The sequence below is a fragment of the Mesitornis unicolor genome, unplaced genomic scaffold (assembly GCF_000695765.1).
Source record: "Mesitornis unicolor isolate BGI_N332 unplaced genomic scaffold, ASM69576v1 scaffold15377, whole genome shotgun sequence".
NCBI lineage: Eukaryota > Metazoa > Chordata > Aves > Mesitornithiformes > Mesitornithidae > Mesitornis > Mesitornis unicolor.
Genome location: NW_010194471.1, coordinates 29136 through 55552, shown reverse-complemented (window position 1 = coordinate 55552; position 26417 = coordinate 29136). Strand labels below are relative to the sequence as shown.

Below are 26417 nucleotides of genomic sequence, written 5' to 3'. Positions count from 1 at the left end.
CTCTTCTGCCAGAGCAACTCAGCTGTGCCAAGTGGGGCAGATACACTGCACATCTAAGGTTGTGTACCTTACCAGGGTGATAGCAGCTTTCTAGAAGGCTCTTTATACTTACTTACACTGCCTCCATTCATAGCAGCCTGCCACTGCAACAGCGAACTCAGTCCTTCAGGCACCACGTCTCTGTTAATTCTTGCCAAGTAGCTCTGCTTTCCCACTATTGCGCAGGGTGCAGCTTGGGCAAGTGGAGGGAAAACTGGGAGATAAGAGCCTCATCACCTAGCAGCCTGCACAGACTTCAGCATCTAACAATCCAAGTGGGAACAGGAAGGCTACTTTAGCAGATATTGGTCTTTGTTTAAAACATATCAAGTCTGCTCATAGTTGCAGTATACAAGAGTGATCTTTCCTCTGTCAAATGTGGTGTTGCAGCAAGGAGCATTTCCTCTTCACCTTCATTCAAAGATCAGACGGTGCTCAATAGGGAAAGCTGACTTCATTCACAAACACACCTTTCTGTACCAAGAAGTTAGGAGGTAGAGCTGCTCCTAGTTCTCTCATTGCCCCTGTCTGTTTCAATAAAAGTGAAAGAAAGGCATCTTGGAACCAGGTTAAAGCAAAGAAAGGCTGGTACTCAGCATTGATCTTCCTGCAAAAGGTGTGCAGTCCTTGTTGGCAGAGTTTTGCTTTCTGTGAAAATCCACCTCTTTAGGACACAGCTGAAGCTCTCTTCATGCATGGCTTTATCTTGCATAATTTTTCTTGGCTTTTCTGACCTACACTAACCTCAGAAGAGTGTACTCCTGAGAGTTACTGTATGTTTTGAGAAGACAATATGCCAGCACTTGAATGTTGACATGTAGCCCATGAGGTTTCAGTGTGCTTCCTAATTCTTCATAAAAGGGGGCCTTCAGAGAAAAGGAGCAATTACTCAAGCGTTCCGAGTTTTGCTGGACACCAACGAGCAGAGCTGCTGTACAGCTCAGGTCACGCGTTCCTGTGTCACAGGGGCATGCTGGTGTTTTTCTATGTCAAACAAGGCAAAGATACAACAGGTCTTAACACTGTCCATGCTCATGAAGGAGGCATTTTTTAGATTAGCTCAATATCTGTGCTGTGTCCCAGTCTGAACCCTAATTGCAAATCATCTGAGGCATGGGCTGATGTTGTAATTACTGAGTTCTCCATTAGTCTTCCTCCTAAAACAATAGAGACCTCTTTGCCTTTAGTGAAGTACACTTTTCAAAGAAGATTTCATATATTTCTTCCAACAGTCACAGGCTAAACCTGGGGAGCTAGGTTGTGGAAGGAAGACAGACCAGAAGTTTTCACAGATTTTCTTAATATTCTTCAATGTTCCCTGAGTTTTGGCATGGTTAGTGGCACTAAACTTCACACAGACAGTACCGACTGGTCAACAGTGTAACTTAATGAGAAGTGGGTACTGTGGTACCCAGAGTAGCGATGTATCCATTCAAGTATACAAAGAAAATGTCCCTAGCTAAGAAGCTGATTGTCTTCTCTGAAGTGAGTTTCATTTCTGATGACTAGATCAGCTGGAAAAAAAGTGGAAGAAGCTTCAAAACCAGAATCTGAGGCAGCAACATCTGATTTGCAGGCAGTATTATCTACTACGTGCTTTTCCAGAGCTTTGGTGGCTTGGCATGATCATCTTAAAATCTCTGATCTCTCTAAAAGAAACTATTTTCCACAGAGAAAAATGTCTCTGGCCTACGGCATTCTTGGCAGACGTCTCTATGGATGTGATGTGGAATAGCCCTAGCATCCAACCCGGTTGCCAGATGTCATATTTGGCATTGTGTTTGGATAGAAGATAATGATGCTAAGCAGATCCTCTCTGCTTTGAAGCTTACTGGCTGTCAGTTTTTTGGTGAACCGCTGGAAAAAGCAGCAGTTGACAATGTAAGGAAAATCAGATGCCCCTTGTAATTCAAAGCAAAAAGTCACTTTCAAAGGTTCAGATTTCTCTTCTGCCACCAGGCTCAGCAGAAGTACCACACAGCCAGCTCTACCTCAGGAGGAAACTAACTCTGGAACAATTAGATAGAAATCCACTTTGCAGTAGAGGCTCCGTTTTTCCTTCCCCTCTTATAACACTGTGTATGAGCTCAAGCAATGACCACTCACCAGGCCTGAGTTTGACCATATTTTTTTTCCTTCCTAAATAGTATAATTGTGCCTTTGCAGAGAATTAATTGTACCAAGTCAGTTTTCATCAAATGCCCAATAGCTAAGCAACCGTTAAAATACATCTGTGCTCCAAAGTGAAACATATTCCAACTTAAGCAAGAAAATCTTAAGTAGAAGTAGAACCAGAAGTAAGAACTGCTGGTATCAAAGCGCTGTTTTTTTCCTCTTCTTGAGGAAATGGTGAAAGTATGGATGCATGATGAAATTCAAAAATAGAGCAAGTGCTTGCAGGTTTTTGTTGGGATTTTTTTCCCCTGACATATTCAACAGTATTCCTGTGGAATCCTTCCAGCTGAATATATTTACTGGGAATTACCTGCCCATATCGACTGACTGATGGTAAAGTGCTTGTTTGAAGCTATGCTCACTAGGCTTTTCTGGCACATTTTATGGTGACTGTCAATTTTACAGACTGTTCTCTGAACAAACTGCCCTTTCCACATCCATTTTCAGTTTATCTGATGACACCCTTTGACCAGCAAGGGGTGGATCTACTGTCTCAGTCAGTCTCATAGCATCTGTTAGTCTGGAAGCAAAGAAGAAAAACTGGGCTGACTTCTGTAGGCCCTAGAATAACTTTGTTCCCGCAGACTTACTGGAGATCTGCAGGATTTACTTCAATCCTTCTACTTATCCTCAAAAGATGTAGCTTATTTTTTTTCCTTTTCCACAAAGATACAGCATCTTTAGAAAGAAAACTATTTCTAATTTTTCGTCCAAACCTACTCCTTTTCACACCTGGTCCACAACAGCAACAAAAGGAAGCCAGCACATTAGATGAGAGAAAAAACATTCAACCTGCACTAGACTGTAAGAAGAGCTTCAGCCTTGCTCTTTTTCAACCTAAACACAGAACAGTAAAAAACGCTGCAGTCAGCTGGGTGAGGTCAATCAGCTAGAAGAGGTCAAATGGTCCTGTCAAGGACAAAACCCTGGGCAGAAGCCATTTGCTCCTCTGTGGGAGACACATTCAATGTCTGATACCGTCTTCTGCCTCACGTAGCAAGCTCAGCTTTTAACATCTGCAAGTATTCCCTTCTGATCTAGGATATCTAAGGTCATGGCCCTAAGTGAATAAATGCTTGTTTCTGATACCGAGAATCTCGAGCCTATCTTTTCCAGCTTTTTTTATTTTAAACTTCCACTACTGCTTCCTCTATCCTGACCTTAATGAAGCTAGAAGAAAGGAGTGTTTCCATCTGACTTTATAACAGTATGTCGACCAGTCAGCCTTCATCAGTGATTTTTAACTAATCAAAATGGTATGTGCAGATAGATGCAATGTATATGAGATCTAAGGAGTAGAGTGTATCTTGAGCTTGTTTACATTTACTTCATAGCTCTGCGAGGTTATTTCTTATAGGTTGCCACCTCAGAGAAGTCAATGTCTTTAGTGCTTCATTCAAAGTATTTGATCTGACCATCTGTATAGAGATGGTGCCGTCGATCAGGGAGGAGCACTGAAGACCTTTTTACATAAAGCAGATGACTGTATTTCATTTACTTATTCACTGTAGTAACTGTAGGGTAAGGACATTCAAAATGGCTTCATACTCAGAAAGGACAACCTTAATTTTTTATGGAAATCACTCATGTTTATTTTAATTTCTGTTTGTGAACTGAAGTACATCTGTTTCTTTCTAACTTCAGCAATGACCTACTTTACTATTCCACTAAATAACTCTGATAGTGCAAAACCTGAAGGTAAACTGTGCCACTATTAAAGGAGGTGGTATCTCTGCTCTGTTCTAAAAGTGATTCCGGTGCACTTTCACAACTGATGCTTTGATAATATTCCTAATCAAGTGCTTATTGTAATGGGAAGAGGGAGGAACATGTGAATACACTAAACACAGCAGTTGTTACAATTCACTGGTTTTGATTTTCTGTGTTTCCTAAGCATCCTGTTTTCAAACTACAGTTACAAAACTTTCCCAGACACCCCACAGCTTTGCTTTTCTTTTTTTGTCCTTTTTTTTTCCTAAAGTGTCACCCACCTTCATAACTCTGTGCGAGATTATGCCGGATGATGTTCACTGGCTGATCAGGAAGATTTTTGGATGGTGACTGGCTGTTGGGTACCAAGGAGTTGGCATAATGCCACTGGCATTCTCCATTTGTCTGCAGCGTACTCAGGAAAAATCGAGCCACTTCACAAGGTGCTCCTTGAGACTGCCCAAACTTTGACGGCAGCATTTGCTTTTTGCTACTGAAGACATGAGAATCTACAGGGAAGTGTCCATAATGGTAAGAGAAAGGCAAGCTATATGATGGGGCATATAAAAGTTCACTGTTTTCTGAATGGAAGTTTTGTTCTTGAATGGTGGCAGCATTCACTGCAGGGCTGGATCGCCAGTTTCCCACCTGGCTGCATTCCAGTTTGTCTGTTTGGAATGAGCTGTATTGCTGGAGGAAAATAAAAAAAAAAAGAAGGGAAGAGAGTTAAATGAGTAACTTTTATATGAAACTGCGTAACATATCATACAGGCGCCCAAAGCTGGGCCTCCTTGAACTGCAGTCTCACTGGCTAAAGAGATTGGTTTACCAGTGCATTTAAAGTTCCTGATCTTTATGGTAACTTTTCCTTCACTTAAGATGGGAACAAAAAACTATTTTTTCATCTTAATGTCAAGGGTTTATTTGATAATTTTGCCAGTTGGATTTTAGCTAGTTAGTATAGGCAGCTGTAAATGCCAGAGGGCAGAAGTTTATTGCAATGCACCAAAAGTCTCTGATAAATGGAGTAGCAGACCACATATATGATTTTGCATATGTTGGCATGTCAAGCTCTAGAATGGTAGGAACACAAAATCTGTCCTTTGCACCAGCTTCTATCCCAATGATTTTTTTTCTTCCCACTCTCTCCCACCCTTCTCTCCAGACTCTAAATGCTTTTTGGGCTCTCACTGTTTTGAACACAGTATATTTGCTAGCTGCACTCACTGCTGTTGTGTATGCATAACTCACCAGTCGGTCTGTACTGCTTGTGCTGTCCACCCCAAGAACAAAAGGATCTCATTGTATTCTGGCCTACAAGGGAGTTCCTGAGGCAGAGCACACTACAGGCCGTTTTACATTAACTACAGCTCTGGATGATCTCTATCCTGTCCCAAGTACTCTACAACAACAATTGCTAAGTAAATACTGGTAAAAAAGTTACCTGTTGTGGATAAGGCGTTGTTCTGAGTTTTGCCTTCATTTTATTACTTTTTGGTTTTACTATTTTCCTTGTTTCCTGCGAGGTAGATACTGAGTTTCGGCATGAAAACTGTGATTTAGAAATGGTAACCTGGTCCAGTGACAATTGAAGTTCCTTATACTCAATATCTCTGTAAAAGAACGGTCCAATAAATTACATACTCAAACACACCACACAAATCCAAAATGGCCCCTTTGAAAAGACATGCTTGCTTTCATAATGTTTTCATTTTCATTCTTCCAAGATTTTTCACTGCATCTGCAGTGCAGGGCTGGGGATGACAGCAGGCAGTAAATTTTAGGGTGTGAGCCCATCCCCATGCAAGTCTATCACAAATTTTCCACCGGGAACCTCATTAACATCTTTGTACTAAATGTGCCCACTCTCTGAACCTAAGCTGTGCCAACTTCTTCTCAGCCCTCCCTGGCACCCTGCAGTTTGGAATCACAGCTGATAGAAAGACACAAATCAATTAATCTGCCTCCTTCTCAGTCAGAAATTGATCTCTGCTCTGGCTCTCACAATTAGCCCGGAGGAAAGGAAAAGGAGCAATGATCCTCTCCTGTCAGCACAACGTGCTTGTAACTAGACCACAGGAGCTGCAATGTTGTTTTTCTGACAGTCTCTAGACTTTCATTTCTGCTCTGTTCTGTTTAGTTTTATCTTCCACACAGACAGGACAGATTTTCATGCAAAGGAGGCTAAAATAACAAATCAAGAACAGACTGTGAACCATATTTTGAAACATTAATTGATACAGATCTGATGATTAAATAGCCTCCCCTGGTTTTGTCAGTAGCAACAGTGAAGCATATTTTTTAGAAGATAACTAAAAAACCACCTAATTCTCTCTCAATTCCTATCTTGAACTAATTTCCATCACTTTTTGATGGTGAATAACCTGGCAGTAAATTCAACTAAAGAACATGCTGTTATATCCCTAGCACAGTTTCCTCCATTGTACTCAAATCACTTGCCCTAGCTCATGGGACTCAAGCAGGTTGCAGGGCTGAGTCTTTCCTTCATGCTGCTTCGTCTCACATCTATACAGGAATGAGGGCAGCATTAGCCAGTGTGTCTAGGGCTGAGTACCTACTTCAGGTGGTTTAAGAAATCACTCTGTGCTTTCTCAACTCATACACTTTAACACCCCAAAGTCAGGTATCAGGGACAACATTGTAATATGCAAACAGACATGATCCTACCACACACATCATGCACATGTATCTTACTTTCAAGCCAGAGAAGAAATGGACCAGTCTGGACAAAAGAAAAGAGTGTATAGTTCCCTGCCTTTTTACACTATTCAACACAAGGGGTGCTCACTATCCCTTTTTTTCCCTTTTTCCCCGCAGGTAGCCTTGTCAGGCACAGTTTGTTTAACGATAACTGATATTTTTTATTCAACATAGACTTCTTCCTCTGTCAGGTTTATATCAAGACAGGCATTCTGTAACACCTTCATGACTTGAAGCAGGGCCAAACCACCGCACGTTCACCAGCTCAGTGGGAGCTACTTGCCATCTTGAGAACGTAGTTTTGCCCTGAGTACCTGTGCAACCCAAGGCAAGTGAGAGGGAATCCTTGGTGATTCACTTGTCCCTGAAAGGGGTAACTCTTTCTTCCATGTCTTTGTCTCCCAAATTGACGCTGTGACCTCTGCTTCCACTGTGACTGGACAACACGAGCTCAGTTCTGATGCCAGTTACAGAACTGGGGTCCAGGTCTAACACAAATGGCTACAAGTGGTATTACATTCAAGTATATGGTGTACGAGGTAACCATCAGGAACGCCGGCTCTTTTTAGCCCAATCTAACTAAAAGATGGAGAATATGAGGAGAGAAAAGTGGCTGTAACATGCAAGCACAGAATGATACTGAAAGACACAAGTAATGCAAACTTAAAGGATTTAATTAGTAATTAATCAATTGCCAATAACTCACAAAATGAATCAATTACTAATAACACGTAATGGTACAAAGTATTTTGACTTACGTAAGGACATAATTGACACTCACTATGCAGTGAGGCCGTGATGAACGGCTGTTATGCACAATGGTAGCGTAGCTCTGCACCCAAACCCAGCCTCCGTGCTTGGACAGCAGTCGATAGTACTTGGTTGTGACTTGGCCTTTCACCAGCACTGTGAATACAGTACAAAAAAGCATTTCACATTGCTTTGACTGTGACCACTTCCTGGAGGGGTTCATATGAAGACAGGGACTTTTCTCTTTCTCCCCCTCCCTTAAACCTCCCTCTTCCACCAAACTTTAAACAGCTGCCCTGCAAAGGTATTTGTCCTGCCCTTTTCTGTAGTTTCACAGGGTCACATAACTGTTTACAACTGGTATGTTCTGAAGTATTAAGGTTTGTCTTCCTTCTTTTCCAGTTTACCCCGTTTTGTTACACTTACATTCTGCAAAAAAACCCTACTTACTGGTTTTAACCTTATAACTGAAAAAGAAAAGATCAAGGCAGCAAAAGTATTTTGAAGCAGACAGAACTAGCTTGAATTTTTCCACGTCATTCATAGCTTAATAGATAATTGTGTATTTTGCAATGTATTTTATGCTATGATGCTTTTTCCTCCATAAGCTCTACATTTTGAAGGTTGATTTAAAAGGGGAAAATTAAAATGCTATTTGGTTCTTAAGCACACAGATAAAGACAAGGCCAGGGAGATAAATCAGTTATCTAATAGATTTCACTAGAAATGCAATCCTCTATACATTAGTTTGGATTCTCTGTGAACAAAGATATTTTGGCATAAGGCTATACTATAGTTGGAGTTATGCAGCATCTCTCAATATTGAATCTAGCCACAAATATTTCTAGTTCAGTGCCAGACATTTATCTAATGATTCACCAGAAGGTGGTTCTTCTCTCATGTGACATGGGAGCATTCCTCTAGGAAACTTCATCTCATTATTCTCCTATACAATCATTTCTTTATTTTAAATTAGGAAATAAGGGTCTAAGCTTGCTACACAAACTACGTCCAAAACCAGTGATCAATAGCAGCGGTTCCTTTATATAACACATGATTAAGAAATGCAATTATTGCTTGCTAGTGTAGGGCTTGTACTACACTGAACTTTGTAGCAAAGCTCACTGTAATTTTGTTCTCTCATTGTAGATGCTTGGAGCAGATACATAATAAGGAAACTGAACAACAGCACTTTCTCTTTCAACCAAGCCTAGTGGAGCAAATGACCACCTGAATTGAAAATGTATGGCCTTATAATCAGTATTCATAGAATCCAGTATTAAATTGGGAATGAAAGTGCATAATCCTTGGGGAGTTGTTTACTGTTTTGTAATTAACTGTATGTCATATAGTTGGCTGGGGTTGGCTTTTTTAATTCAGTTTTTACTTGGAGGAGTAGGGGTTTGTAATTTCAATAGTAATCAGAGTTCTTGTTCTTGCTAATAGGTCCTCTAAGTCTGTAGCCTATAGGTGATCTCTCTGGACTGCTTACTCTCCTATCCACCTGCGCACATCACAACTTGTTCAAACTTTTCTTCAAATCCAGTTGAACTCCCTAAGAAAATCAAGCTCTTACAGAGTGACTACAGACAGGTCTTTCTGGAAGTGTCAGTTCTCCTTCCATTACAGGATATGGTATCCATTTGTTCAGAAAACAGCAAGATGAACAGCAACGTCTTGCAAGACATTCAAAACCCCATCCTTTCTGACACCAAGGAACTACTAGTTAGAGTTTGAAGTTTCTCTTAGATATCAGCTTTTTCCCTCATACTTCCTGGTGTCCTTTTTCATGCCTACATTTCTACATAGACTGCTCTGTGGGGTGAAGGTATGCATATGTACAGATATTTAAGATTATGATTTCATAAGGAATATGCGTGTAAGTATGCAAACGCACCTACAAAATATAAAAGCATATGTAGGCTTTAAGCACAATATACTGCAAGGTAAAGGTCTTGTAGCTGCTGCTCAAAGATTCAGTGTAACAATGCCAAATAAGTATGTTATGAAAAGATTTGCTAATTATCAGCTATGTGCCATGGAATCACTATCTTTCTTGGTGTCCTATAATCTAAATGGTCCAATTCTAAGAAACAGGGCTTATATTTCGGCCTAGACCATCTAACAGGTATATTTTCTATTGTGGTCTGGGCTTCTCAGAACTAAGTCTTCATGCTAGTTTAATGGTCAAAATGCCTTGCTACTCAATCTTCCGAAATAGAAATTAATGCTGTAATGAATCATTAGCTGTACCAAAGTTCTTCCATGTGCTCTGGGACTAGTTTTGTCTTCCTCTCTCACTGGTTTTTCTTTAAATCCCTGTTTTAGCTCTGCAGCTAAGACAGTATTTTAAAAGATGTGAAAACCACTGAGGACTACAGTGGTCAGCTTTCCTTTCTAATTATATGGATAAACCAATATTTCTCCTGGAACAGAGGAGGACTCCGTGTCTGCTGCATTTTTAGCAATCTGGGGAAAGTCTGACCTTGGCTAAGGGACAGTAGCTGCACTTCCGATACAGTAAATGAGGTCAATTTCCATTTGGCTCTTTGATGCTGATTGGGAAACCTCAGAAATGGGAGTGAGGTAAACCCACTACCAAGACAATCTATGCAGGCTCAGGCTTCTTGGTGGCCTCCGCTGCAATCAAAAAGGGGAGGATTCAGTGGCTTTAGCCCTGGCTCTCAAATGTGCCATTTGTAACTGGGTGTTCCGCTGCTGCGGTTCCCTCCTGGTTTAGCAGGCAAGCTGAAAAAGGCTCTGGGCTGGCTAGGCTGGTCCTTCTGGCCTGTCACAGATGGCTATTTTAAAAGTCTCCAGCAGGCATGTGGCTGGGAGTTCCTAGCCTGCACTTAAGGATACCACTAAGAGAAACAGGCTGCTTGGTTCCTCACTTACAGCAGTTATAGTTTTAGCTTCCCTGATGCACACAGCCTGGCAAGTCACCAGTGCGGTCAGTGGATGGTGCCCTAGCAGGCTCTACAGTTCTTTTGCCCTCTTAAAAACTAGTGCAGCTGTGCCAGAAGGCTTGATTGCTGGGGGAGCAAAAGGAGACTCAGCACCACAGACAGAGTGTAAACTGTGCTCTGCTATAAGATGGGTTCTATAAATATATAGGTTCACTTCCAGGAAGCGGCTGAACAGTTTGGTGATGACATCAGCTGCGACTGGGGCCTGCCTTGCCAAGACACAAAGATGTGACTAATATAAAAGTTTCTGTGGGCAGAGCAACAATATTACAACATGTGGGATGCACAAAATGCTCACAGAGAGAGATGGTACCAATGAAGTGATTTCTCTGAGGCCAGCAAAATATTTTGTCTATACTGGAACAGAATATTTTGTCTGTACTGGAGCAGCTTCTTTATCCTGTCTTTCAGAATGCAAGATCCTTAGGCAAGGACTCATTATCTGTGTGGCCACAATTCCCCACTTGCAGAGCAAACACTGTGTATATTGATGGTGCTACAGGAATAAATAACACTAGTTCAAATGCCAGAAGCTTTTTCATATAGCTGGAAGCTAATCAAATGTTTATAACAGGAAATACTGTTTGCTGGCATCTCACCTTAGGCAAATACTCACATCTACATTTTCCTCACAGTCTGATGTCCTTGTTATAGCCCTTCTAGCTTGTTCCCCTCACCATTTCCTTTGTTTTGTTCACTGTGCTGCCTAACTTAATGTTCAGTTGCTTTAGGTCTTCAGTTTGGGAATTTTTTCTTTTGTCTTTGATAAAAGCGATTGGTTATCCTAACTTAGGGCTGCCCTTTTTTTCTTTTTCTTTTTTTTCCTTAATGCTCTTATTAGGTGTAAGGTGTTTCTCTCCAGATTTCTTCATCAGATGACACTTAATCATCAAATTACTTTATAGAAGTATGTCAAACTTGCCAGCCTTTTACTGTTCATTTTCCTAAGACATTTACTGACGAATGGTGGGGGAGTTATAACAGTGCTCCCCAGAGGAAGTTTGTACACTTTACATCTGTTTTAATAATTCCTATTACTTGGTATTCTGACTGTGATTCTGCACTGTTCCCACTGTTGCCCAAGCATTAACCATTATTTTTTGCTTGTTGGTATTTATTTGCTTTGAAAGTTTCATAAATTTCTATGCATATGTCTCAGATTTTTCTTCTGGTTTTGAACTTTACAATAATTTATCATTGTAATTCAAATATCTAGAGAACTGCTTTTAGTTATTCTGTTTGGTTCTGTTTGCTTGTGGGATGGGGTAGGTGGGTTGTTAATTCAGTAAACATCATGTGTCTCTTTATTTAAAACTCCAGTCATACATAGATCAAACTGGCAGGCAAAGTACAAGTCTTCTACTGTGCACAAAGTATTATCCATCACTCTGCTCTAAAATGGAAAACTCTTTTCCAGAGATGATTGTGGCTATAACAGAATCATCTCTATATTGGCTGGCATAGGCATTTCAAATAGTCTTGTGAAAACAGTGAGTGATATTTTGTACAGATCAACAGTCACATCCAAATGCAGATGTTAACACTACAAAGAGGATGCCTCCAAGAGGACATTGGCATGTACCCTGGTTATTCTAGTTCTTAGTTTGCAATGGCCCAGAATAAAGAAGAGTTTCTGCACACACTGCAACCAACATAATTCTGCACTTGGAATTTCAGCACTGACTTGCTCCTTTATATTCCAGATCCTCAAGAACAACATAAATTAAGGTGAAGAAGTGATCGTTTATGCCTTCAGGAAGCCTAAGAGAAGGATTTTACTCTGGCTGCTTTCAGCCCACAGGAGCAATCTGGAAAAAAACTCACTGACATTGGTTTTTGGATGTCATCTTTGCATCGTATGGGCTGCAGCAGACTGAGCCAAACCCAGAGTTCAGCTATTCCCTCAATTTGCTTCTCAAATTAATTTGCTACTGAATGAACTACTTCCCAAATCCAGATGTTTGAAGATATGATTAGTGTCTCTGTTGGCAGATGGGGAATTACTAAATGTGTAATTTTTTTTCCTGACACTCCATTCTCCAAACCTCATCCACATGCTATTAATGAACATTCATCTGAGAATTTTTTGGGGTTTGCATTCACTTCAAACATGGGATGATTATTACTAACATATTTCAGTAGGATGGGGAGCTGCTCCTTTTAACAGCAGAGGCTACTGAAGTTCAGATTTTCCCCTCTCACTCACTTGCTCTTTTGGTTCTTTTTCTCCTTCAAGAGTTCACCACCTAGAATCAAGTCCAAATTTTCAAAAGAGCCTAGATCCTTTAAGTAGAAAAAGTGGCCCAATATGCCTTATTCAGAAACACCACATGATGAGTATCTAGCTTATTTGCAGAACTAATGGTTTTCTTAAGTGATAGCCAAGAGCTTGTGAAAATCTAGCTCCAGTAAAGATTTGGAAAGCTTCCTCTGCTTTCCAGCATAGCACCTGTTGTCTGCAAAACTTCTCACTCTACTTAATAAACTTCAGTCCAGCATTCTTTATACTTACACAAATGATGAGCGTATCGTAAATGGAACACATCACAGCCATGAACATGGTGGTAGAGGGTTTTTTCTATCAGATCTTGGGGCTCGTATCCAGTTAATTCAGTCACCCTGGAAAATGAAGATTCCATAATAAGCAAAATCTCTATGGATATTCAGTTTCATTAACCTAGTACTTGATTGTGCCAACCTATAAGGTGCCTAATAACTGCAGGACAAAATGTCAGTTTTGGAAAGAGAATCCTCATCGTTATAAGAAAATAAACCCCCTCAACCCAAGGTGCAGCTATTCCCTGGCCAGCCTTACACTCAGGCAGGAAAAAGGGTTATTTTACTTATTTCCACTTAGGGCTTGTGCCACTGCTATGCAAGATCCTTTGCACAAAGATCCAGTTGAGGAGCCATACACAAATCAATAAAACTACTCTTGTGGACTGCCGACACATTTTAATTTGCTTTTGCAAGCATACAAATGCAGGATGTATGTCAGTCCATAGAAGCTGTGATCGTGGTCTATAAATAAATTCAGGCTAATGCCTAACAGAAGAAGGAAGCAGGAGCTTATTCCAGCTAAGAATGTGGAAAGACAAGGAGCTACGGAGATCACAAGCTAAGAAAATGAAAGCTGAAGTTAGACTTCAGAAAAACATCCTCAACATGATGGGAAGTAGAATAACGGAACAGATTTGAAACAGCAGCATCTCTGCAGGTGTTTAAGATCCAAGCCACGCTGGTCACACTTACACTGGGTCAGACCTGAAGAGTGAAACTTTGTGATTCAAAATGGACTTCTGTTTATTTAGGACTGTTGTTTGAGAACAAAAATCCTTAAAGTACAATGTGCAACTCAGCCATAAATGCGCCTTGTGTACCTACTCTTGCTGGGGGTGTTCTGTGCTGTTCTAAGTTTTCTCCGCTTGAAAAAAGGCAGAACAGAGGTACCACACAAAGGCATGTCTACATTAACAAGCAATACAGTCCATTAGCAGGCAACCTGCAGAATAAAATTGTTACTGCCGAGGATCTACTGCTGCAGCAGCAGACCCATCTGCATGTTTTAATTTCAGGAATTTTACTTGGGACTAGCTCTAGCCTAGGCTTGTGGACTGAAAGCTTTATAATAGCTGGAATGCCTTAGACAAGCTCTTGAAGGTTGTCTTCTAGTTTAGATTCATCCACAAGGAATACAGTTCACATGGCTAAGGCCTCTACATGACATAAACTGCAGTGCAATGAGTGGGGACAGCCAGGACATTCACTTCAAAAGGCTGAACTTAAACACTAGTAAGGATACACTGTATCAGAAAATTTAGTATCTATAGAAATGAATACAGGGGTCTCAAGCAACCTGTTATTGGTGGTTGCAGACAGTGTAAACTTTGCTTAATTTTTTTTTGCCTTTTGTAACTATTATGCATCTTCTTTACTCTTACCCTAACACTAAGCAACCATGCGGACCCCACAGAGACTGGGGACTTTACGTGCTGCTTAAGGGAGCACATCATGGGGTGTGATTCTTCTGAAGGAAATCAGAAAAAACAAACAAACAAAAAGCCTTTGTGATCTGATTTATTATAAATACAGTACCAATACATTCATACCTCCTCTAGCTATGCTTTTGATTTGGAAACTCTTGCACGCCTTTGCCTCAGTCAGGGTCTCCCACTGTGGAGTGAGCATGTGGTCTCTTTCTGTAGGAGGATATGTGAATATATGCTTGCATTTCTCCTCTGCGGTGTGTGTTGCCTCTCCTGGCTTACAGTTCTAGGGGCCCAAATTCTCACTGAAATCTATGAGCATGGTGAAATCCTGGTGAAAGATCCTGTTCAGGTTTCAGTACTCCTTCTGACTTGAGTGCAACTAAAACTAGGGTGACAGTTTCATCCTGCTCACTTAATTGCTGAGTACAGAAACAGCTAATAAAAAAACCCAACAAACCAAACAAAATGCCACAAACCTAAGCCAGGTGTTAATTTTTCTGGAGGTGCACCCCAACTTTGAAGCTGGTCTTCCCATGGGCCAAAAAAACATCATTAACTGTTACAAGGACACACAGACTTTTGAAAAGTTTTGAAAAGTTTGAATCTGAAAATAAACTCAGCTGCTTGAACTCCTTAACACAAACCCAACCCCTCAGTAAGCCACTACAAGGAGCCTGGGCGCTGAAGATTGGTCTATGTGTGTGACAGAGGACACAGAAGGAAACGGAGCTTGCTCAAATGGTCAGTCCTGCCCTCTAGAGTTCTCTAAAGCCATTGTAAACCATGTAGCAATGGATGAATAGGCTGCACCCCCAAAATCAGATGCAGCAGATCACCTGGAGGGAAGTAACTGTCTCCTTTATCCAATGACCTTGATAAATGAACTCGTGCATGTTTTGCATTGTATCAAGTGTCTAGAAAGGCTTGTTTAACTGCTCCTTCCTATGACTTTAATACTGGCCCCTTTGCTGTGACCATTACCTCTAGAGATCTAGCAACGCTTTTCCTTGTATGGAGACCAGAAGCAAGTCTGAAAACAGTTTTGTCTTATTCCTAATATGTCTCTCCTCTGAGCAAATAGAATTTGGTTTGCTCAGCTGGGAGAGCAAAGGGCTTTGGGAATGCTTAATACCCCTGATTGTCCTGTGTGTGGACGACACCCGTCTGCTCTTTGGTAAACACAGCTATGCTACAGTACTGGTTCTATCTATGCTCCTGTCAACACCTCTGGTTATACTGTGTCCTTTAAAGACACTTATGTCTCCAGGCAGTTCCTCTCAGGCACATCATTTCCTTTTTCCCACATGCAAAGACATGTTACTGAACCCCTTATGCGTCTTTGTAGCTGCTACATTAAGTAAAGCATGCGGAAAAAAAAAAAAGGAAGGATTTCAGAAACAACTAGGCCTTTGTATTTTAGCAGCTGATGGCCCTCTGTCTCATTGACTTAATATGGAGAAAGAGCATGTTCTTGCATGGTTGACCAGCCATGCAAAACTTCCCCTCTGTCGTGGGTACAGACTCTTTTCCTCTGCTACACATGAATATAATTTCTGCTTCTTGCAAATCCAGCATGCCAGGGAAATGAGAGAATATGTGACATACTGCTCCACATGCAGGGATTATTGAAGAATGATCATCTTGTCGATAGTCAAATCTGTTATATCACCTGGGAACTGAGCTTTTCCCCTCAAGGTATCCTGCACTGCACTGTACAAAGTATAATGATATCCTAAAAGATACCACGTTTAATGAAAAAGAGGAATTAATTGTTTCACAACTCATTCAGTTCTAGTTTTGTGCTCTTCTCAGCTGGTATATGAGCTGTATTGGCTGAGAGTGGAGGCAGGGTTCTCTTTCCTCAGCATTAGCTGTGTCCCCAAGTTTTATTTGAGAAGGCTGTGTTTTCATGTAGTAGCCAATTGAATTCATTTTCATTCTAACACCACCACTAGTAGCATTGGTTTCATTGTTAAGGCATTAAACTAAAGTGCAGAACACTGCATTTTCTTACTACTCTGTTAAAAGCTTTCTGGATGACCCCAGCAAGTCATTTGACCTCAGTGTTTCTGTTGTTTTGTTTTTTTAATAATGAATGACAGTACATTCTTATTCCTTTCACTAGCTTTGTATGCTAAAATGTATGTCCTTTAAGGTAAAAATGTATTGCTGCTCATCTGCCTATTAGTCACAGCAAGAAGGCTTTAGCTGAATCTGAAGCTGTAGATAACTACAGCCAACCTAAATAGGCTAAATTGTACAGGCGCTTGTATGTTGGCATTCAAGACAAAGTATGGTCTATCCAGCTACCTGAAGGGCTTTGAAGACCCACATGGTCTTTGTGTTTCAGGTCTATTTTGATCTGCTTTATTTTTTCACAGATACACTGATTTCTTTGGAAACCACTGTAGCTTATGATAACATTTGACTTTGAAAACATTTTATGCCAGAAATGAAATAGCTGCTTACCTGGAATCTAGGAATATTAATTTTAAGTCCAAACTTGCTCTGAACATAAACATGTTACTGTGAAGTTTGATCTCAGTGATTGCACTGGGAGGTAAAGATTGACCTACAGCCACCAGTCCAACGATTTGGTAACAGGAATCATACAGAGACATATCTAGCATATACTGACGGATCTTCAAATAGCCACTGCAGTGGATGACCTGGCATGAGAAGAAAACACATTCAATATCTGAAGGCATTGGAATAGGCTGCAAGTCAGCTGCCCACATGGGCAGGTTATAGAGCAATACACCCTTATAATGCTCAAATACTGCATAGTCTGTTAAACCTTCAGAAGTGTGGTTAATTTATAAATGGAGATTAAAATACCATAAATGCAGTTATTGTGTTTACTTCCAACATGATTAATCCAGTGTTAAAGCACATGCTCTTTGGGACTATCTAGACTGCTTTCCAGTTAATACTTTAAACTCTTTTTGATACAGATTTATTGTAGATACAGTAAGAATGCCTCTTCATTAATCAAAGAATTTGGAAGCAGCTTTTTAAAATTTCTCTCTCTCTCACACAAACACACACAGGTGTATATAAACATTTACATTTTAATGAGTTATTTTACTGATGAAAATCAGACACTTGGAAAATCCAGTGCAGATTAATGCATCACATTTATAAAGATTAACTGCTGTATATATTAATACACTAGAAATTAGTTTTAAGTTCTCCGGTCAAGTTCAAGTGATGTTCTTTTGACATGTGACCAAGCCCAGGGTCTTGAGACCAGATTCCTGAATTCTCATATACAATTCCTAATCACAAGAGTGACAACTTCAGTGTTAAACTGTAAAAATTCACAATGTCAGCTAAGGAGGGGGGGAAATTGTTACCTGGGGACTCTTTCAGAACATAAGGTTTATTTAATGTAGTGGTAGTGTTTAGAAATAATTTGTGCTTCTGCCAATTTTCTAGTCCAAACAGCAGGCATATTACACATTATTCAGCTTAATTTCTGTATTTGTTTGACTTTTAACTGTGTCAAATGGAAAGGAATTAATTTTCACTGTATTTAGTACTCCTGAACAACCTACTAAACAGTCAGCTATAAACAGGCTCCTCTTGTGTAGCCTTTCTTCCTTCAATCACCAAGCAATTAGTATGTTTAGCAAAAGTACAGTAGCAATCAAAACTTATTTAAGATCTCTCAGCAGATCCTACTAATTCCAATGCTATTTGATGCATGAGTTTTTCCTGCACTTCAGTTATTCAATATTCAGGTGATATTTTAAAAATTATTAAATCCTGACTTAATACAGTCAGAGAGAATAAATTTAAACCAACATTTCTCTAAATGAATACATCCTTAAATGTTTCACTGCATAAACTTTTAATAGTGAGCAAAAGAAGAAAGAAGGTGAGCCCCCTGATTAGCAGTCATAAATGGGGGAAATAAAACACATACAGAGATACCACCACTACAAGCTCTACTCTTCTACCTGATTTCAGATTCAGCTTTGGGACAGAATCATTTTTTGCTGGGGAGCAGCTGAGCAAACAGAGATCTGTGTAAAGAAGAATTAGGAGACTAACCAGGTAGATAGCAGTGTAAATAGACAGATATATATCTGGACCTTGAACATATTCCTTAAAAGCGCTCTGCTTCACTTGCGTGCTTTTCATTTTGCTTTTGAATGACTCAAATAAAATGAATCTTCACCAGACTGTATGTGAAGTACCCTTCTCTCTTGATGCTTAAGTGACAGAATTATACTGTATAGCTCAAAGAACAGCAAATGCACACTGCAAAGCTGAAATACGAACTACCTGAATGGCAGATGGTATCACAGAATCCCAACATTTGCTGCGGGCTTCTGATTTCGTGTAATGACTTGAAAATTAATACAAGCGATAAGATTTATAAAAAGAACCTTGGTGGTTTAGTAGACTTCAACCCCGGCAGTCTCTTTAATGTTAAAGTAATTCTGGTCAGGCCAATGAGGTGACTTGTGCAACTCAATGGTCACTCAGTCAGAGCACTGCAACAGTGAGACAGAGGGATGTGGGAAGACTTCCAAGTTCCTGTGTCTGGGTTCCTGCCTCACTTGTCTCCGGTTCCATAGGGGAATAAGACCTGACTGTGCACCCTCCTTGCATCTCTCCTGTGCTCCAGCCAGTTCCTCAGCCTGGAGGATCAGGAAGTGGGAATGTACCACAAAGCAAACTCCAACTCATTGTGAGAGTCTAGACTTGCATTACTAAGGGAACCTGCAATCAGCAGTGGCATTTTTTGCATCTCTTCTGATTCTTTTCATCACAGACTTTGCTTTCAGCTACACATATATAAAGAAATCAAAATAAATAAACTTGTCACTTGCTGAATACTTGGGGATTGGGGAAAAAGCTTATATACATTACCTTGTAGCCACTGCACGTCAATCCTGCATTCCTCTTGGCTAGAACACACTTCATTCTCAGGAAAAATGATCTCTCAATTTCATATTCTGAAAGCATAAACCACAGTGCTTATTTATTACTGAAGATTTCAAAACTGTGTATAACATTGCCTTTCATGATTTAACAGATGTGTTTATGTCTCAGCCTTAAGCAGCAATAAAAGTCAACCATTCTACTTTCCCACTCAATCTCTGCCCTCAAAATTTATTTCACCTTCATATTAGGGTTCCTTGTGAAAGCTGGACAAGTTAATATAACTAGGTCTCCAAATTTCTGTTTTTACCACCCTTCACAAGGCAATCACCTTGTTTCTGAACAGCTATGTACCAGTCTATATTGGTAGAGGGAAGGAAATGCCTTCTTTGGAGTATAGGAAAATTAAGGTACTCTCCAAAATAATAGCAGAATGGGAAAGAAAATTCATTGGTTGACTGGTGAACTTCTGGTCTCCATATGGAATCTTATTACCTGTTTCACTGACTTCCAAAACCATCTTGGTAGAGGGTTTTTAAACAAATGTCTTCATGGTTAATCTCCAGAAATGTTTTAAATACTGCTGAGGTACACATGTGTTTTCTGCTAAGAATAAGTCACTGTTCTCTTTAACATTAAATATTCTCAATAACAGTTCAGACATCACTAATAGTTCTGACATTTTTAATGAAAGTTGCAGTTTGGCAGAACACAACTATATTAGGAAAAGAAAACTCATTTGGTACCTCTGTGAACAGGAAAATCAGGGAAACAGAGTCTTCAGATTTGTTGCAATGTGTATTACCTCCTAATGCCCCACAGGGTTTGATCCAAAGTCAGCTGTAATCTGTTGGAGTCTTTCTTTAATTTGATTTAACTGTTGAGTTGTGTTCTTGATTTTTGTGCATCCATCACCCAATTAACACCTCTTTGAGACTCAGACCACTATCTGGAAACCAGTGAACTCTCTACATTAAGTTCTGAATTCAAAGATCTGAAGATACAACCTCAGAAAAAGAATTTAGCAAGGAGGGAAAAGAAATGCAATATGTAGTGCATCTCAACTAGTATCAAGCTTCCTGAGTACTTGAACTTCCCATTTATCTTCCTAATGCAAATTAGATCCGTATGGGCAAAAACAGGCACTTTAACTAACTGGCACATTTACTATAGAGTTATAAATACAAACATACTCAATTTGGTGGGAGGAAGCAATACAGCACAGATTACTATTGCTGAAGCATGATCTCATGAGTAAAGAATGGATCTGGGAGTTGGGAACATCAGTACAATTCATGGCTTCAATACAGATTTTCTTTGTGATCCAATACTAGTGCTTGCTCTTTTCCTGCCACAGTTCCATGTACACAAAATAAAGGTAACTTCCTCCCTTCAAGGATGCCAAGGGAGAAAAATAATTAACACAAAGAGAGTACAAAGACCATCTTCAGACATGAACGAAGTTGTTAGCAATTTTAATGACTAGAACACCAGTCCTCATAACTAGCTACAGGCTCACTAGGAAACCAGGAGGATGATTAAAACAATTCAAGAGCAAGGATGTCGTGTGGTGTAGGACAAAGTAAAGAGGGATAGAGTTATACCCTAGCTCTAAGTGGTATGGGGAGGGAAGGGTGATAGATTCAATAGTAGCTGCATGTGATTTGTGAGATTGAAAAGTAATAATCAGTAGCTTTGTCACTGTGCATAATCAAGTACAATTTAATAATGACATGTTCATTAATTACTGATGTTGTGGCAGGTCTCTTCTGATGGTTCTGAAGAGTTCCCAGCTCTCTCTTTTCTCAGGCTGGAGTTGCAGTGGGGCTTAAGCTTAAGTTGGGGCAGGACCAGGGCCACGCCACCCAGACCTGGGGCCGCGCTGATCGGGGCCGGTGCCAGAGAGAGCGAGAGCACATGCCCTGCACCCCCTTAAATTCATGAATTCTCAGGGGCGCTGGTTGTCTTGGCCCTAGTCAGAAGTGGGTCTGACAAAGGAAAAGGGCAAGCTTTTCGGGTAGCTTCTTAAAAGGCTATCTCCGTAGCCCTTCCCCCATCAGCAAAGACACAACCAAAATCCCCTCACAGAAAACCCAATACAATTGATCATTGAATTATTAGGTTTTTAGTAGTTTTTTGCTGAACCAACAAACACTAGTCTCTTAAGTGTGTTACATTTCATGCCTACAATCTAAAGAGGGAAGAGTTACTCATGAGGTAACTGGGGACTCATCTGAGAGCTTCCACTTTTGAGGCTTGAGCTAGCTGATATCAAGATGCCTTAAGTAAGCAAAAGGAGAGATGGCCCATGTGACCAAACAGAATATAGACCCTGAATGGCATACTGCCTTTTTGCCTAAAGAGGCCAAAGTAGCATATACACGATAATAAATGTTCCTCTTCCCATATGTATTAAGAGTGATTATTTGTGGGGGAGCCCAGTGTCACTGTGAGAGTTGCTATTTTGGCGGGGGAAAAGCAGAATGTGCCTAAAGGAGAAAGGCGAGCCTGACCATACCTGGATCATCTGGGACCATAACAACTGTTAATGCAGTTATTTAGTAATGCAGCATGTTCCATAGCACAAGTGGATGTAGAGCACCACAGCATTTTTAAGCAGCCAGCTGGGATTGTTACATGGCTGGTTAAGACTAATGGTTGTGTTGAGGTGCTCAGTGAACATATGCAGATGCTACATGGCATCTGGCATCTTGCTTGAAGGATTGGAGCTGAAGAATACAAAAACACAAGAGATATCCTTGTGAGTGTGTCTGAGTATAAAATCTACCATCAAGCTTTCACACTGGCTCGCTGGCAAGGAAAAGCAGGACCAGGCTGTTCATACTGTTCACGGTTATTAAAGTGCTATTAGTGTGTATGTGGTGCCTGTAAAAGCACTGCTCTTCTGTCTGTGTTGATCTGTCATTGGTGGGCTCTATGTGCATGTGTGTTTGGGCATGCCTACTGGGAGTAAAACCATCTCCAGACCTGAACAAGAGACTGCAAAATATAAAGAAGCAGTAAGATCATCCCAAAGAACCTAGATGTGCAAGACTGTGAACAGTGTGTATTAGTATTCATATTGCCAATGTGACTCCCCAAGACCTTTGGAAGTAGCAGAAGCGGGTAGCAAAGCAAAAAAGAACTACAGTAAATTTGTAATATTAAAGCTGTTTGGGAAATAATGAGCCCCAGTATCCTGATGGATGCTAACACATCCATCAGTATAATGCAAAACTTAGAATATCACATCCAGGCTGTACCTGATGCAATTAGGATGGTCTACTACTGACCGAGAGAATGTAAAAAGAAAATGAGGTACTTAAACGTCTAGCAAGCAAAAATAGAGAAGCTGAATATTCAAACAGGAGAAATCAGATGAACTGTGAGTAGAGTGATTACTAATCCATGCTGTCTTGCTGTAAAGGTTAATCACAAAATTGTGATGTTATAGTAGGCATGAAAGCTCAGTTACAAAGCACGAAAAAAGCCTGTAGCATAAATAGCCAGCACCTGCTGTAAACACAGAATGACTAGAGATGTCCAGAGATGTAGCAGAAGTCTCAAATTAGGGAAGACAGTAACGTAAAAACAATATTGACAGTATGACAGTAAACGTAAAAGGAGTAATTGAAAAATAAACACTTCAGACTTAAGTAAGGGGTGAATGTAACCAATTATTAAGAGTTAAGTGATTTTGTCAATCAGAAATAAGTTTTGAAAAACTGCAAAAATATAACAGCATAACATGTCTAGACCTAGTAATGTAATTATTAGTATCACTAGTGTTTTTTCAAGCAAACATGTAAGTGCAGCACATACAAATAACAGAAAGAATCTTAGACTGTGAAGAAGGTAAAAGAGGTGTGAAACAGAGAGAAAACCAAACAAGTGCTACCAGTTCTTAAGCATTTAAAGGTTTAGAGCACTGCAGGTTAAGCACATATATATGAAACTTGGAAGAAAGTATGGTGAATAGTAAAATGTTATGATTGAACCAGAATATAAGCAACACTGAAGGAAAATAGCCTTCTAAAGTATTAGAGAATATTCATAGCATCTAATAACCAAAGCTTAAGCCCTGTATTTAATTATTTTGAAATACTGATTATATAAATGTATCGCTGTAAGTGATATTAACCCCTTTCCTTTAAGCGTTAAGAAAATGTTAACAAACTGTGTATAAACTACGTCTGTTTGTTACAAAGGTAAGACGAAACCAACAGGATGCATACATCAGCTAATGAAGGACGAGAAACACAATTCTATTGAGTGGACCAGAAAGTCTTGTGGAGATGTCCTAGCTGAGTTAAGACCAAAAAAAAATCCTACTAATAACAATCTTTGTTGGGTTTTTGTCTTGCATATATATCACAGAGCAAAGAGTAATCCATTACAACCCTATGGATATTGATAACTACATAATGCTTCGTTTTGGGGTGTTTTTTTCTTCTTCTTTTATGAAAAGGGAGAATAAGAAATAAAACTGGATCCAACGTGAAGATGTTTTCATCTCTAAGAAAAGAAACCTCATTTCTCTGCATGATGATGCACTTCATATTATTATTAGCAATAATGATTAAAAGAGCACTATTACAGTCCTGTAATGCCCATGTATGTGCGTGTTTGTAGGCATGTAACAATGTATTTACAAAACAGCATTTTTAGAGCTGCAAGAAACAAAGGAGGCTTCATAAAGCATAGCAATGTCTCTCAAGGTAAACTGTACTTTCCAATGGTGCCTTCACAACACCTGGAGCTGAGTCAGCTGTAACTCCACATGGTGTGGTATTGGGGATATTTTGATACTGGAGAGTAAAACAGTCTCATTTGTAAATTCACACTTGCCACTGCAGGAAATATTATATCTTATATTACCCCACTGACTACAGCTTCCAGAAGCAAGCTGAAAAACTGGGAAATTGAAGAAAAGAAAAGAAAAGAAAAGAAAAGAAAAGAAAAGAAAAGAAAAGAAAAGAAAAGAAAAGAAAAGAAAAGAAAAGAAAAGAAAAGAAAAGAAAAGAAAAGTTGGATGGGACCTATGAGGATCACGTAGTCCAGCTGCCTGACCACTTCACTTCCAGCCCTTTCACCAGCTTTGTTGCCCTCTTCTGGACACATTCAAGGACCTTCACATCCTTCTTAAATTGTGGGGTCCAGAACTGCACCCAGTACTCAACGTGAGGCCACACCAATGCTGGATACAGTGGGATAATCACCTCTTTTGCCCAGCTGGTTATGCCGTGTTTGGTGCACCCCAGTGTGTGGTTTGCCATCTTGGCTGCCAGAGCACACTGCTGACTCATATTGAGCTTAGCATCAACCAGCATCTCACCAGATCCCTTCCTGCAGGGCTGCTTTCCAGCCACTTGAGTTTTCAAAGAAGTGAGCAGTCACCACATGGAGATAGCAAATTTTGCTGCAACCCATGATAAATTTCACAGCTGCTGTTTCTTTTACTCAGCACCATTTCTTTCAAATACCTACTATTCCAACAAGACCACCATCTATGATGAAATTTGTCTGTTTAATTGCACCTTCTCTAGCATTTCTCATAACCACCTATAATTCTGACAAACACCTGTGTATTGCTATGAAAAGTTTTAATGCGTTTTCCTTTACAGGTGTAAGTATTGCAGCATGGGTCTGCTTTTTCCATCTTCCCCTTATTTGCCATGTCAGCATCTATTTTACCTCTTTACCTGAATGTGACTTTTTTCCCTCTCGCAAACAATTTTAAATTGGAAAATTGATTCTTCTTTTCATAAGTGAGTTAAATAACTTTCAAAGTTTGTATATTCTTCCATTCAAGCTTTTTTCAGAAGATGAGTCAAGAAAATGTCTCAATAGTTGCAACAGCTAGAAAGAAACCTCCACCCCCATTTCTAAATTGCTAAGTATCTTGAAAGGCTCTGATGATACCTTCCTGAAAAGCAGACCAACCCTCTTAGTACAGCTTTTAACATTTCCCAGAACTTACTGACATTATGTTTATCTACTACAGGAATTAGAGATTAAAAACGGAGCTTTAGGGTTCTTTCTAAATGTTTACCCTCCCATTTTTGGCATAGTGCTTTTCTTTACTCAGTTGGGTAGAACACCATGGCAGGTCTATTTTTCTATTCAAGCCACTTCCAATATTTGTTGTAACTTTTATTTACTTATTATAGCAAATATCTGATTATTTTTTTTGCCCTATATCAATGATGTTTATAATTTGAAAGTGATTGTCCTCTCCCCACTACTCCACAAACTTTTACTGAAATCTTTTTAGGAATTACTTGTGAGACTCTCAGTTTTTATCCTGGAATTCCAATCTTCCATTTTTCCCCGACTAGGTGATTGGTAATAGCTGGAAATTAAAACTGATACAAGTAACAGAATAGTTTTGATCAACATGATTATATACTTTGACCAGACTTCTGTATCTTTTCTGCTGCACTTCTTTGGAAGAGTGTAACTGAGGTTACTGAGATCCTGACTTTTAAAATACATCTACCAACAGGTATTTTAATAAAATTGAGATATTATTTACAGTAAGTTTTATAAGACGAGATACTGCAAGCCAGAGTCCATGTCCAATATGTCAATTTCAAATGTATCATTGTTGATTTCTTTAGCCAAACTCCATGTTTCCCTTACCCAATTCAGAGAAGTTTTTCTATTCCACTAATATATTACTATATTGCCTGGTCATCTTACAGAGCCTCCCTCCCTGAAGTACTGCTAAAGTGTACTTGAGTAGATTCAGTAAAAGCTATAGATGAGGCAGAGAGTAAATGGCTTCATTCAAATCCCAGCCCAAATTTATCCATGTGTTAATATCCTCACAGAGCTGAAACACAGCAACCTGTGAATGAGAACATAGAAAAACATTGCAGTCTATGGACATACAGAAGATGTATTTCTTTCTTACGGCACTGAGTACCATTTCCACAAAGTATGCCTTCTCCATTAATCCCTCTTCTTAGCCTAGTATATCATGCAATACAGTTCGATTGCAAACACTAGTCAAGAATAAAATAGCCTGTTTATATTTCACATACTTTTATTTTCTTACTCTGATAAACAGAATAAATGTCATGGTAAAGAAAATGAGCATTGCTATTTTGGATAAAGAGCTTGTGCATTTATTCACTCATGTTGCACATGACTGCCAAACAGGATTCTC

General features: G+C 39.7%; 1 protein-coding gene across 1 annotated transcript in view; it reads right to left on the bottom strand.

Annotated features, from left to right (window-relative positions):
- SIM2 (single-minded family bHLH transcription factor 2) overlaps nucleotides 1-26417 on the bottom strand; it is a 56020-nt gene that overhangs the window by 3389 nt on the left and 26214 nt on the right. The window contains exons 5-10 of the mRNA XM_010187818.1: nucleotides 19235-19320; nucleotides 16823-17022; nucleotides 12877-12983; nucleotides 7404-7551; nucleotides 5369-5537; nucleotides 4206-4614 (exon numbers count right to left, since the gene is read on the bottom strand). Coding sequence (XP_010186120.1) covers nucleotides 4206-4614; nucleotides 5369-5537; nucleotides 7404-7551; nucleotides 12877-12983; nucleotides 16823-17022; nucleotides 19235-19320 — 1119 coding nt within the window. The remainder of the gene's footprint in view (nucleotides 1-4205; nucleotides 4615-5368; nucleotides 5538-7403; nucleotides 7552-12876; nucleotides 12984-16822; nucleotides 17023-19234; nucleotides 19321-26417) is intronic.